Genomic DNA, 14,771 nt, shown 5'->3' with positions numbered 1-14,771 from the left:
GCTGTGACAAAAGGTACACGAACATTGTTTACTATATAGTTTGGCAGCTTAAGTAGAGGTTATGTTGCGAATAGAGTGGAAGGCAGTGGACTAGGCAGTCGAATGTCATATAATGAAGGAATGGTGTTCGGAGATTTTTCGAAGTTAAAAAAAAATGATAAAAGCTTTAATATAAATAAAACTATTGTTTTAATAACAACAAAAACGCCATATATATTCTGTATACATAAATATGTAAGGATTATCTCACTTTAAAATTTGAATTAAATAATCTAAAGTTTTGTTTTGAAACTGAGTCGAGAACTGTGCGTGTGAATGTGCGAATTTTCACCGATCAGCTGTTAGTTGCGCTACTTGGTAAAATTTACAATGTACACGAATATTTACCAACTCTAGGTGCAACTAACGGAGGCGGTTTATTTTCATTTGAGCAATTTCTAAAACGCTGGTTTGTCACATTTATTATTACGGCTTTATTTAGCATTTGCTATTCGATTTATTTTCTAATTTTTCTTAAAATACTTTGAAAACAAGTGAACAAATAAATAATATAAGAAACTGTTCATACAAAAATTGCACAGATGGAATGCAAAGTCCTTTGGGTAATCTTTGCCCTTAGTGCTCTTGTTAAAGCCGTGGATGCTATAAAATTTAACTATCCGCGTGTTCTACTGCCAATATTTAGTACAGTGTCCGTGAATTTTACACTGGAGGTGATTGATAAGGGTTGTTTCAAATGGTAAGTGTACTGGAATTCCCAGCTGCAGCTACGCGCCAAATCTAACCTCAACAACGGCCTTTCTGTATACAGCTGATGTGAAACAATTTTTATTGAACGGTTTTATTTTATAACTTTAAACTTGCAGGTCATCCTCTCGTCAAGACTTGATACTTATAACACCTCTGTATGAGCATGTAGAAAGTGAATGTTCGCATCGTGCAACTGTTACCGTGTTGACAAGAGAGCGGCGTCACAATGCAGCCATTGTTTTGGCAGAGGAAGTGGGCAGCGGCGAATCTTTACGTTGTGATGTTATACTTGATGTCATAGACAAATTGGGTGTAAGAACGACAACACGTCAACTGTTTCTGGAGGAGGCACCCGAGGCATTTGAGTTGCGTGCTGAAGATTCACAAGGCAACGAATTCACAACACTTGAAGGCATCGAGTTCAGTTGGGTGATTTCATCACTGAACAGTCGTAGCGACAATAAAAATTGGTCGCCTGCTTTAAGATTTCTAACATTCACTGAGAGTCCTTACCATATAGTGCCACCGGCACTCGAAAAATTTGAAGCGCTACGTAAAAAAGGTTATATGGTGTTGTTGGAGGGTATCAATACGGGCACTGCTAAGGTATTATGCAGTTGAAATCTCTAATTTCTTCCTCATAAAAACAGATTTTTCTTTTAGGTTACTATAAGCATACCTTACCCTGAGTATAGTCATGTGCCAAATATAGAAGTTTATATTAGTGTTTTGGCTAATATTATACTTGAACCCTCAGATGTGCATATGTTACTCGGTGACATAATTAACTTCCGTGTATTACAATTGAAAATGGGTAAACTAACTGAGATTTCTTTAAATGATCAGTACTATTTGGCCATAGAAGATGCAAATATTGCTTCAATCAAAGCCAGTAGTGCTACTGCTTTAAAACTGGGAAAAACTACGGTAGTACTGCGTGATCGTAATGCACCAATCAATCAGGAGAGTAGTCACTTTGATAGCTCAGTCGTAAAAGCCTCGACGCCCAGCGCACGTATAACTGTTGCTGAACCAGTACGCTTGGGCATAAGTTTATTGCCGTACAACAATTGGATTACAGTAGAAGGCGAGAAACACGAAATAGCGCTAGATTTGTACACACGGTAAGTACAAATTTAACAACAGCCTAAGTCCAAAACGCCAGGAAATTTGAATGTTAGATCAAGACAGGTATAGTAACTACATCGTTTTTACTGCAAACTAATAAAGTAAAATATCCAAATTTTGTACGTTTTGATTCATATATTTACTTTGATTAAGATCCGTTTGAAATATTTCATAATCGGAAAAGGTAAATTAAATACAAAATCTGAATTCAGGGACTAAGTAAGGGCCGTTCCTTTATATGAAATTCTAATTTTATCTGTCCCTTGATTCCCAAAAATGTTTTTATCGGACGGATAACCTTTAAATACTGTTCCACTGAATACTGTTCCACAATTCTGTACACATCTTGTAACCAATCACAAATAGGAAGAATACAGAAATAACAAAACAAATGTATTAGATCAATAATAAAATGATTATTTTGATGAGATATTGAGCAAAAACTGATGCTCAATACACTAATAATGATTTTTAAAATTAAACAGAACATGGCGCCGATGTATTTAACAAGTTGCATTCAGTATGTTAGAGATACACACCAATATGCTGTGCGGAATGCGAATGACTTTCGACTAGGATTACAGCGGAGTACTGCAGCCCAAAACACATTATTATATAAGGGCCTTAACCTATTTAACTCGTTACCTGATTATATCAAAGGAGAGAATAATATGAATTTTAAACGGCTATGCATAGATCTTATTCGAGGCTAAAATACTTTTTTATTACTTTTTATACTCAGTTGAGCAGAGCTCACAGAGTATATTAAGTTTGATTGGATAACGGTTGGTTGTACATATATAAAGGAATCGAGATAGATATAGACTTCCATATATCAAAATAATCAGGATCCAAAAAAAATTTGATTGTTAGTGATTTTGGGCCAGAGTATAGTTTTTATTAATTTTTCCAAAAGGAGCTTTTCGGCCGATAAATAAAAAGACAAAAACTTTTGTTTTTTCTTATTCTCCTACGCGTTTCGATGTTTTTTATAACATCTTCATCAGGGAGTCTGGTTTATTCTAATAAAACATAAAACGAAAAAACAAACATTAAAAAGTTATTAATAACTAACATCAAGCAATAACATATTTTCCAACAGTTCACTTAAATTTAACATAATACAATAACATTTGAACTGCAATTTAGTCTTTAGACGTAACATTTAACATAAAACGTTTACCTTTAACATAAAATGTTTCCTTTTTACATGTAACATTTATTAACAAAAACGTTCATTCAACAACATACATATATATACAAACTAGCACAATTAAAATTTTCGACTGCGTCCATTGCCTCGTCCATTGCATTTGATGGCAGTTGTGTATGCGCCGTTTATATTATTTACGTCTTCTTTGAAGTTTACCGTCTTCTCTATTTTTTGTTGTATGCGTAACCCTTCGAGTGTTAGTCGCGTCCTCTCTCTCCTCTCTATATCTAAAATCTTAACATTATCGAAGTCCGCTGTATGGCATTTGTTGGTTAGGTGCTCAGCAATAGCAGTAGTCGTTTTCATATTTTTCGCATCTGATTTGTGCTCACTAATTCGGATGCCCAATGATCTCTTCGTTGTACCAATATAAACTTTTTCGCACACTTCTCCTTCCTTTCCGTTGCATTTTATTTCGTAGACTACATCGTGTTGTTGTTCCTTGTTAATTTTGTCTTTTGTTTGTGTAAATATTTTATTTAGTGTTTGGTTTGGTTTATGTGCTAATGTTATGTTGTTGTTTCGCATAAAATTTTCCATTGATTTGTTGTCCGTTAGTCCTGGTATGTATGTTACACCTGTATATAGTCTCTTATTGTTTTCATTATTCAAATTTGCATTGTTGGTTACATTGTTAGTGCTGATTGTTTTTATTGTTGCCAGCCATGTGTCTATTAATTTATTAGGGTACGCATTTTTGTATAAAATATTTTTAATGTTTCGGTTGTTTTCAGTTATGAACTCCTGATCACTTAAATCGCGTACTTTCTTTATAAAGTTGATTGCCGTGTTTCTTTTTTGTATCCATGGTTGATTAGAATGATAGTTAATTATTCGCGACGATGCTACAGCTTTTGCATACCAATTCGTTTTCAACTTTTTATCCGATTTTATTATTTCCATATCTAGGAAGGCCAATTTATTTTCTTTCTCTTTTTCTACCGTGAATTGGATTTTTGGGTGTTGTGCGTTAAAAGTTTTTAAAATTTCTTCCACGTCCTTTGTTTTAATTATTGCAAATATATCGTCTACATACTTATTTATGTATTTGATATATATATCCCTGGATTTGAGCTCGGTGATGCTGTCGTCAAGTATTTTGTCTAGCATTATATCTGCTACTGTAGGTGATAGGGGGTTTCCCATAGGCATTCCGTATACTTGTTGGTAGAATTTGCCGTCGTATGTGAAATAATTGTTGTCCCTCAAGCAGAATTCGAGGCAAGTTTGGAACTGTTTATTTGATAAAGTAGTGTGTTCTTTTAGTTTTTCCCATTTTCTCATTATTGTTCGAATGGCTAATAGTATGGGAATGTTTGTGAAGAGGGAAACTACATCAAACGATATTAGAATTTCATCTTCCGCTATGTTAACTTCTTGGAGGTTGTGTTTTAATTGGAGGGAATTTTTGACATTGAGGGTACCACATATTATGTTTTTTAAGGTCTGTCCAATGTGTTTTGAAAGTTTGTAGCATGGTACACCTACAGAAGATGAAATCGGTCTAAGTGGAGTTTGTTCTTTATGGATCTTGGGTAGTCCATACAATCTTGGCGCTGTAGCCGCAGTGCAAGTAAGTTGCTTCTTAAATTTTAAAGATATGTTTCTCTGCTTGTAAATGTCATTTATGATGTTGTTGTTTTTCCGTACTAGTTGTTGTGTAGGATCAGTTCTTATTGTTTTGTATGTGTTTTTTTCGCTTAGTAGTTGTTCCATTTTTTGTTTATAGTCTACCTTGTACATTAGTACTGTTTTGTGTCCTTTGTCTGCGGTTGTAATTATTATATTGTCTTTATGTTGTTTCACGAAGTTCTTAGTGTCCTCAAAAACCTTCAATATAAGCTTATCTTTCGGAGTGTTATGGAGTTTGTTCTTGTAGGTATTTTTTTTTGTAGCCACAGTGCATCTCAGTGCGTCTTTTTGTCTCTCATCTTCAATCCTTTGAATGCCTTGTTCAATGTCAGCGATCAGGTGTATGGGTGAAAATGGGTGAAAATGGGTGAAAATTAATAACTTTTTAATGTTTGTTTTTTCGTTTTATGTTTTATTAGAATAAACCAGACTCCCTGATGAAGATGTTATAAAAAACATCGAAACGCGTAGGAGAATAAGAAAAAATAAAAGTTTTTGTCTTTTTATTTATCGGCCGAAAAGCTCCTTTTGGAAAAATTAATAAAAATTTGATTGAGCCATGTCCGTCCGTCCGTCCGTCCGTTAACACGATAACTTGAGTAAATTTTGAGGTATCTTGATGAAATTTGGTATGTAGGTTCCTGAGCACTCATCTCAGATCGCTATTTAAAATGAACGATATCGGACTATAACCACGCCCACTTTCGATATCGAAAATTTCGAAAAACCGAAAAAATGCGATAATTCATTGCCAAAGGCGGTTAAAACGATGAAACTTGGTAGATGGGGTGACGTTATGACGCAGAATAGAAAATTAGTAAGATTTTGGACAATGGGCGTGGCACCGCCCACTTTTACAAGAGGGTAATTTAAAAGTTTTGCAAGCTGTAATTTGCCAGTCGTTGAAGATATCATGATGAAATTTGGCAGGAACGTTACTACTATTACTATATATGTGCTAAATAAAAATTAGCAAAATTGGATGAAGAACACGCCCACTTTTTAAAAAAATTTTTTTTTAAATTCAAATTTTAACAAAAAATTTAATATCTTTACTGTATATAAGTAAATTAAGTCAGAATTCAACTCCAGTAATGATATGATGCAACAAAATACAAAAATAAAAGAAAATTTCAAAATGGGCGTGGCTCTGCCCATTTTCATTTAGTGTATCTAGAATACTTTTAATGCCATAAGTCGAACAAAAATTTACCAATCCTTTTGAAATTTGGTAGGAGCATAGAGTCTATGACGTTAACTGTTCTCTGTGAAAATGGGCGAAATCGGTGGAAGCCACGCCCAGTTTTTATACACAGTCCACCGTCTGTCCTTCCGCTCGGCCATTAACACAATAACTTGAGCAAAAACCGATATATCTTTACTAAACTTAGCCCACGTACTTATCTGACCTCACTTTATCTTGATATCGAAAATTACGAAAAATTAATAAAATGCCATAATTCTATACCAAATACGAAAAAAGGGATGAAACATGGAACTGGATTGGTTTATTGACGCAAAATATAACTTTGGAAAAAACTTTGTAAAATGGGTGTGACACCTACCATATTAAGTAGAAGAAAATGAAAAAGTTCTACAAGGCGAAATCAGCAGCCCTTGGAATCTTGGCAGGAATACTGTTAGTGTTATTGAATATATAAATAAATTAGCAGTACCCGACAGATGATTTTCTGGTTCACCTGATCCACATTTGGTCGATATCGCGAGAACGCCTTCACATATACATCTAAGAGCCACTCGCTTTTAAAACCCTCATTAATACCTTTAATTTGATATCCATATCGTACAAACACATTCTAGAGTCAACTCTGGCCCACCCTAATGGCGATATCTCGAAAAGGCGTCCACCTATAGACCTAATGCCCACTCCCTCTTAAAATGCTCAGTAACACCTTTCGTTTGATACCCATATCGTACAAACATTCTAGAGTCACCCCTGGCCCACCCTAATGGCGATATCTCGAAAAGGTGTCCACCTATAGACCTAATGCCCACTCCCTCTTAAAATGCTCAGTAACACCTTTCGTTTGATACCCATATCGTACAAACATTCTAGAGTCACCATTGGTCAACCTTTATGGCGATATCTCGAAAAGGCGTCCACCTATAGAACTGAGGATTACTCCCTTTTAAAATACTCATTACCACCTTTCATTTGATACCATATCGTACAAACACATTCTAGAGTCACCCTGGCCCACCCTAATGGCGATATCTCAAAAAGGCGCCCACCTATAGACCTAATGCCCACTTTCTCTTAAAATGCTCAGTAACACCTTTCGTTTGATACCCATATCGTACAAACATTCTAGAGTCACCCCTGGCCCACCCTAATGGCGATATCTCGAAAAGGCGTCCACCTATAGACCTAGTGTCCACTCCCTCTTAAAATGCTCAGTAACACCTTTCGTTTGATACCCATATCGTACAAACATTCTAGAGTCACCCTTGGTCCACCTTTATGGCGATATCTCGAAAAGGCGTCCACCTATAGAACTAAGGATTGCTCCCTTTTAAAATACTCATTACCACCTTTCATTTGATACCCATATCGTACAAACACATTCCAGAGTCACCCCTGGCCCACCCTAATGGCGATATCTCGAAAAGGCGTCCACCTATGGACCTAATGCCCACTCCCTCTTAAAATGCTCAGTAACACCTTTCGTTTGATACCCATATCGTACAAACACATTCTAGAGTCACCCCTGGCCCACCCTAATGGCGACATTTCGAAAAGGCGTCCACCTATAGACCTAATGCCCACTCCCTCTTAAAACGCTCAGTAACACCTTTCATTTGATTCCCATATCGTACAACTAGAGACACCCCTGGTCCACCTTTATGGCGATATCTCGAAACGGCGTCCACCTAGGGAACTAAGGATCACTCCTTTTCAAAATACTCATTAACAGCTTTCATTTGATAACCATATCGTACAAACATATTCTAGAGTCACCCCTGGTCCACCTTTATGGGGATTTCTCGAAAAGGCGTTCACCTATAGAACTAAAGCCCATTCCCTTTTAAAATACTCATTATCACCTTTCATTTGATACCCATATCGTACAAACACATTCTAGAGTCAGCCCTGGTCCACCTTTATGGCGATATCCCTAAATGGCGTCCATCCATAGAACTATGGCCTACTCTCTCTTAAAATACTCTTTAATACCTTCCATTTGATACACATGTCATACAACCACATTCCAGGGTTACCCTAGGTTCATTTTCGTACATGGTGATTTTCCTTATTTTGTCTCCATAGCTCTCAACTGAGTATGTAATGTTCGGTTACACCCGAACTTAGCCTTCCTTACTTGTTATTACTTAATATATATATATATATATCATACACGTCTGTGAATTGAAAATGAATTTTTGATATTTAAAATTTATTGTGAAAACAAAAAATATGTAAACATATTAATAATAAATATCAATCTATCTAAATTTACACGAAAAAACTGCCCTTATAGGCATATTCTATTTTACTTTATGGACACTAGGGCCCCATATAAAAGTATGGAACTTGGACTATTATTGCTTGTTCCCACAGATTTAATCGATACCATCAATCGCTTCAACACAAATGTTTCTATCGTACAGTTTTTATGCTTCTTCTATCGCCACCATCATATTTTCATTCCAGCGACGATCAAAAAATTACATTGGGTTCACGGTTTTCGATGCAATCTGAATTGGACGAAGTACTCTTCTATATAATTAACAAAAACAAAAATGGCAGTCGCTTATACGGTGAAGCTGTACGAGAAGGTGTCTCTCCAGTTTATGGCTACTTCAATGAGGTAAATATTTTTGCTTTCCATGCTTGTCTCGTAGGTAATTAAACTCCCTTATAAACAGCTTACTGCTCAAGCCGAGCTGCAAATTTTTAGTGAACTATTTTTAACGCCCAGCAAAGTTATTCTCCCCTTCGATCCAAATGTTATAAAAACGCAAACAATTCAATTTCATGCACGTGGCGGCGATGGATCTTTTACGTGGAATTCACAAAATCAACGATCTCTACATATCTCACAAACTGGACTCGCCACTACAGTTATACGTCATACCGACAGCAAACGTTCACAGCCAGATACTTTAGAAGAAGGTTCAGTACTTACCACACACGCTAGCATAAGAGTAGCCTTAATGAAAAATCCAAAAATTACTCGTCAAGCGAATATATATTTTCTGCCCCCTATTAAATTGGAAATTGTCAAATATAATTTCGAAACAGCGCTAAAAGATTATGTTCGTCTACATATAGCTATGTATGCTTATGTCAATGAAACGTTTGTGCGTTTCACACGGTGTGAAAATCTCGCTTTTGAATATGAATTCTCAAATCAAATATTTCAAGTGGATTCTACTGAACAGATAACACAAATGCTTAATGATGCTTGCCAAGTTGTACATTTACGCAGCACAGCTATAGGTCTTACGAATTTGCGTATATCATATAAATTCCAAGATCGCATACTAAAAGATGAAGTAACATTGAGTGTTTTCGAACAATTATCAGTTATATATCCTTCACAAAATGAAGTTATTTTACCTATTGGTTCATCACTTAACCTCATCTATGCACAGGGTCCACAAAAAATGTTTACCTTAGAAAGTGATTTGACTACATCAGTGGAATATGACAATCATATCGCTGATGTTAATGAGATGGTATATGAAACACAAGAACCTATGCACGTCTTTAATGTAATGTGCCGCAAAATTGGCAAAACTATGTTCACTTTTAATATATACAATGCTTTGTTAAGTTCGAACTTCCTTCCCTATACATCTACTGTTGTCACCACAGTCCATTGTGTTAAGCCACGTTTCCTCAGTTTATATGCAACAGAACGACTGCGTACATCTTGTCCTATGGAAGTTAAAAACTCTCTACTGCATATTAAGGAACGAGATGATAAATTTGAAATCGAAATCGAAGTACAAGATTCGAAGAATCGGCGTTTAATGAATATCACATCATTATTTATTGATTGGGAATTTGCTGCCGGTGATGAGCGTTACCAAAATGATGCAATAATGCATTATCGTCGTACAGAAGAGGAAATTTTTGAGGGAGTACGCTTGCCTGCACGTGATGTACTCATCACTACTATAGCTGATGTGGCGCAGAGTTTCCGTATCAAAGGCGTCGTGACGCGTTATGATGCTACGGTATTGAGAAAACACAATATTTATCCGGAAGAGCCAAATTTTGGTGTGAAAAATGTGAGTTTTCTGTTGCTATTTTTGCATTTTCGACAGCTTTTTAAAAATGTTAACGAAGTTGCAATATTTAATAGTTTTTATAAAATCACCTTATACTTTTTGGAGTTCCCTAAGTCTCTTTTTCTCAAAACTGTTATAATTCACAGCCAAAAACTGGCGAGGTGCATACGCCTGTCATTGAGAATGAAATTCGGTTTATGGCTGTAAATAGTACACTTTTCCCCACGGATCACATCAGCATTTTTATGGCCAAAAATCGACGTGAACGCATACCAATTACACAAGGCAGCGGCTTTTACGATTTCGATTTGCATGAGCAAAATGTTGTAGATGTTGAATATGATGCCAAAGAAAAGGAATTGGTAATAACACCGCTGCGTGTGGGACATGTAAGTAATTGTATAGGCATAAGTCGTGTATAATTCAAATTACCAAATTATTTCTATCACAGGCACGTCTTGAAGTGATCGATCGCTGTCTAATGACTGAGCCGGCTCATCTTTCCATTTCCGTTGTCACTATAGCTTCCATACGCGTTGAAGCTGCTGATCGTGTCGAACGCACAAAATCAATTGAAGCTATCGTTAAATTATATGACTCCAATGATAATCTCTTGCAAATCGATCCCTTTAACCTACACATATATGAATTATCTGAAGAAATTTTTAATGCAGATTTACTTAGTGTGACATTGGGTGAACAAATTGATTTGAACGAAGGCGAAGTGAAGTTAGTTTTAAGTTAATATTAAAGTAGTTTATATGTATATTTAATTTTTATACATTTATTTCCTTTTTCTATTAGATACATTATAACTGGCAATAACCTTGGTGAAACAAAAATCGTTTTTACAGCCGGAAGTGGTGATACGTTGGTTGCCAGTGAGCCTGTAAATGTGCAGGTATGTACAATAGAAACATACATTCATAGCTCCACATATATAAATGCATATTTTCTATAATGCAATATTCATCTTAATATATTCATGTACTTAATTCAATTTATTCTTCTTTATTCACCAAGGTATTTCCTCCACTACGTCTCTATCCAAGAAACTCAACACTCGTTGTTGGTTCGAGCGTACAAATATACTATCATGGTGGACCACAACCGGATATAAACATTGTCTATTATGTGCATGACAAAAAAGTTATATGTACGTTTGTTTAGTTCCCCATCGAAGTATATGTCTGCTAGTTTTCCACTAATGTAACCTCCATCTTTTCATTTATTAGCAATGGAATCAGCAATTGTTACAGCACATAAGTTGGGCACAACTCGAATCACCGGTAAATGTATTATGACAAATCCCGGAAATGGCAAAGAAGTGGTCATATCCGCTGACACAGTGGAAGTTCATGTTGTACCATTTGTGAATATACAAGTGAAGACACCACTAGTGCGTGTACGTAGCGGTGCAGTGATGCCGGCTGCTGTATGGGGTTAGTGTGTCTATATTTTTTTTACGCATTTGCATGTGAACTTGTTTGTTTCAATGACTTATGAACTAATAAATCATATGTATAAATGTAAATAATTGCAGGTGTACCTGATCTATCGCCTATGGTGTTGGGAACTTTGGAGAATATGCGTGTTACATGGACAACAAATCAACCGGATGTGGTAGACATTTTCAATGTTTTTGCTGATTCTGGTATGTACGTTGCTCTTTGTTAAGATAGTATATACATATAACTAGTGTGTAGTTACTTTGGCAATTCTTTCTACGTTAGGAATATGGCTTGAAGTACGCAATTTTAATTTGTATATCTTAAAAGTGTAATTCCATGTCAAATTTTACCAAAATTTTTTATTTGAACGAAATTGGTAAACAAATTAAAAATATGTTTATAATTGATTCATTTAAAATGTGAGGCGCGATAACCTCCGAAGAGATTTTAGGCCGAGCTTCTCTTCCAATTTGCGTCGTGCTCCTCTTGATTTTTCCTATAAATTGGCCGGACGTGACCTACTTGTTTTATGCCGACCCCGAACAGCATCTGGAAAGCAGATGAGTTTTCACTGAGAGCTTTTCATGGCAGAAGTACACTCGAAGTACTTGCCAAAATTGCCGAGGGGCGATCACGCTTAGAAAAATTTTCTTCTAATTGCAAAAAACATGTTTTTAAAATTTTGATGTTGCTTTGCCCGGGCGTGGTGAACCCAGGATCTGCAGTGTGGTAGGCGGAGCACGCTACCGTCACACCACGGCGGTCGATAATTGATTCATTTGGTAGTGTTAATTTTTTATGCACCTTAGAATTTTCTCTTGTTGTTGTTGTATCAACGATAAAGACACTCGCCGAAGGTTTTGGAGAGTATTATCGATGTTGATGGTCCTTTGCCGGATACAGATCAGGTACGTTCTGGTAAGAAAGCACCATTAAGGTACTAGACCGACCATTTCGGGAACGATTAATAGACACATTAAACTTTCTAGGCCATCCCGCTCTCCACACGCTCTAGTTCCATGAGGAGCTTGGGGTCGCCAGAGCCTCGCCTGCTATAAAGCTTTGTATTACGCTTATCGAATCCCTTGTATCCCTTTTATCTTAATTGAATTTTTTCGGTTTTAAAAAGTTGTATGTGCTTTTTTCGTTATCTTAATTTTTTACATATCGTGAGCCTAATTCACAACGGCGCTAACCAACAAATTAAAAATTTTATGTGCGATGCAATTTTTACATTCAATACATGGAGAAATGCCTTTTTGACAGTGGCATAGATCCATTGTTATTGCTTCTAACTCTTTCAAACTTTTACTGGGGTGTTTTTTGATATATCGGCAGCTGCGAATAAGCATAAGGAGGCCCTAGGCAAAATCCACACCGAATGAATAACGCCTGTTATCAATATACAATATCCCACTCTGGCAGGAGAAGAAAGCACACTAACAAGGGAAATCGCTACAACAACAACAACACTAGTAACCCTGGCCCAACCTCGTTCTCGATACTGTAACAGGTTAAACTCTTACTTGCCCAGAATCAACCCTTACATACGTAATGTATGTTCTGCATGTGATGTATCCCCACATGACACCAACCATCTTTTCAATTGTAATGTGGCACCTACGTCTCTAACACCAATTTCTCTATGGTCCACCCCTGTTGAAATTTGGGAGTGGTCATGCCCATTGAATGGGGCGAAGCATTGTTAACACCATATGGCGTTTATGGTAATGGTTTTTCAAATAAAAAGTACACCAGTGTGATCTTAAACAAAATGTTTATATCTGCAAGCATCCTTTATGAAAGGAAGTCTACATTAGTATATTTGACAAGGAATAACTCTCGATACATAATATCAAAACGAATAGCTCGATACGGCATTTTGCTTCAATTCTGCAAATTATGCTCACAAAATATTCGTAGAAAATTATTGATGTTTTCTAATGAGCTGGAAAGATAAAGTTTCACGTTCCAGCACAGATACGGAACTGACAAGCAATAATTAAAATAATCAATATGTAGTATAATTTTATACAGTTGAAAATAAGTTATTTTCCAATTTTTCTCACAGGTATTGAATACGGCAGCGTTGATCTAATAACAGTGCGCGTTAAAGCTGTTAATCCAGGAAAAGCTAAAATTCAAGCGACTGTTGAGCTATCTAATGGACAAAAAATTACAAACTCAGTTGAAGTAGTGGGTAAGTCGCAAGAAGTACTTAATTCTTTAAGTCTATTTCTAACATTAGGCCACATTTAATTTTCTAGTATTCAAAATCTTGGAGCTTGAGTCACCGAAACACATAAAAATGGATTGGATTTTAATAGCACCGCGTAGCACTTTACAATTGAAATCCAACTTAGACGATGTTGTCTATAAATTAGATAGTGAAAGCAGTGGTATTGTTAAAGTATCGCCCGATGGTGTTGTGCGTACACAGGATACGCTTGGACGTGATTTGATTATTGTAAGTTTTGCATGTAATGATTTTGTATCACGAATAAATAAATAAATTAAATTTCATATATAGGCGAAAACGTTCGAGCAAACTCTACCTATCGGCATTGAAGTAAAAAATATTCAATATATTTTGGCTTCCTTAGCATATCCTACTTCACGTCTAAAGCGTGGCGAGCCAAAAATACCACGTGGCATGAATTTCGTATTACAAATTTCATTACACGACAATTTGGGAAATGAATTCTCGCATAATATTGAAGATGTAAATGGCTTGAAGTATGATTTGTCACGCAAGGATATTGTGGATGTACAAATAGGAAGCAATCTAACAATTGGGGTGAGTATTGGATATTTAACAATTTTAATTGAAGATAAAAGATGTCGAAGAAAAGAGCATGGCTTAGATTTATTAACCTTAAAATTACGAAAAATCTTTTTTCGAACTTCGAAAACCGATTCGTATATGTGACCCGGTCTATGAAAAGGTGGCTTATGACTCTAAAAACTTTGTCCACTTTTTTCTGGTTTCTATAGTTTTTGAGACGCTCTTTCACGTGGTGAAAACTAGAAAGTCCTAACTTGCTTACAAGTGTACTAAAAATGTAGAGAAAGAAGAGCACAAATGAAAGACGATGAAGCCTTTGGTTCCTTCGATGACACTTTGGTGGCTGGTGAAGCATCCTCAAATTTTTTTGATAGCATTTTTTTCGATGGCCCATTGCCAAAATATCGGTCAGAAACTGGTTTGTGCTTTGCCTTTTGTGCATGACTGTTCATAATGCAAAAGAAAAACTACTAAGAAACTGAAGAAATGCATCTTTAACAGCTGTTTCTTGCAATTTCTTTTTTGAGTCATAAGCCACTTTTTCATAGGCTGG

At 36.1% G+C, this 14,771-nt stretch overlaps 1 protein-coding gene across 1 annotated transcript in view; it reads left to right on the top strand.

Annotated features, from left to right (window-relative positions):
- The first annotated feature begins 382 nt into the window (after positions 1-382).
- Gp210 (nucleoporin 210) overlaps positions 383-14,771 on the top strand; it is a 243,821-nt gene continuing 229,432 nt past the window's right edge. Inside the window, exons 1-14 of the mRNA XM_067775759.1 lie at positions 383-739; positions 867-1,356; positions 1,414-1,874; positions 8,397-8,553; positions 8,612-9,982; positions 10,129-10,371; positions 10,434-10,711; positions 10,787-10,883; positions 11,006-11,138; positions 11,218-11,424; positions 11,526-11,636; positions 13,505-13,633; positions 13,701-13,900; positions 13,964-14,230. Of these exons, the coding sequence (XP_067631860.1) occupies positions 582-739; positions 867-1,356; positions 1,414-1,874; positions 8,397-8,553; positions 8,612-9,982; positions 10,129-10,371; positions 10,434-10,711; positions 10,787-10,883; positions 11,006-11,138; positions 11,218-11,424; positions 11,526-11,636; positions 13,505-13,633; positions 13,701-13,900; positions 13,964-14,230 (4,302 nt within the window). The 5' untranslated portion in view covers positions 383-581. The remainder of the gene's footprint in view (positions 740-866; positions 1,357-1,413; positions 1,875-8,396; positions 8,554-8,611; positions 9,983-10,128; positions 10,372-10,433; positions 10,712-10,786; positions 10,884-11,005; positions 11,139-11,217; positions 11,425-11,525; positions 11,637-13,504; positions 13,634-13,700; positions 13,901-13,963; positions 14,231-14,771) is intronic.

The sequence above is a fragment of the Eurosta solidaginis genome, chromosome 3 (assembly GCF_040869045.1).
Source record: "Eurosta solidaginis isolate ZX-2024a chromosome 3, ASM4086904v1, whole genome shotgun sequence".
Taxonomy (NCBI): Eukaryota; Metazoa; Arthropoda; class Insecta; order Diptera; family Tephritidae; genus Eurosta; species Eurosta solidaginis.
Note: the sequence above shows the minus strand (reverse complement) of the source record. Positions and strands in the feature narration are given on the sequence as shown.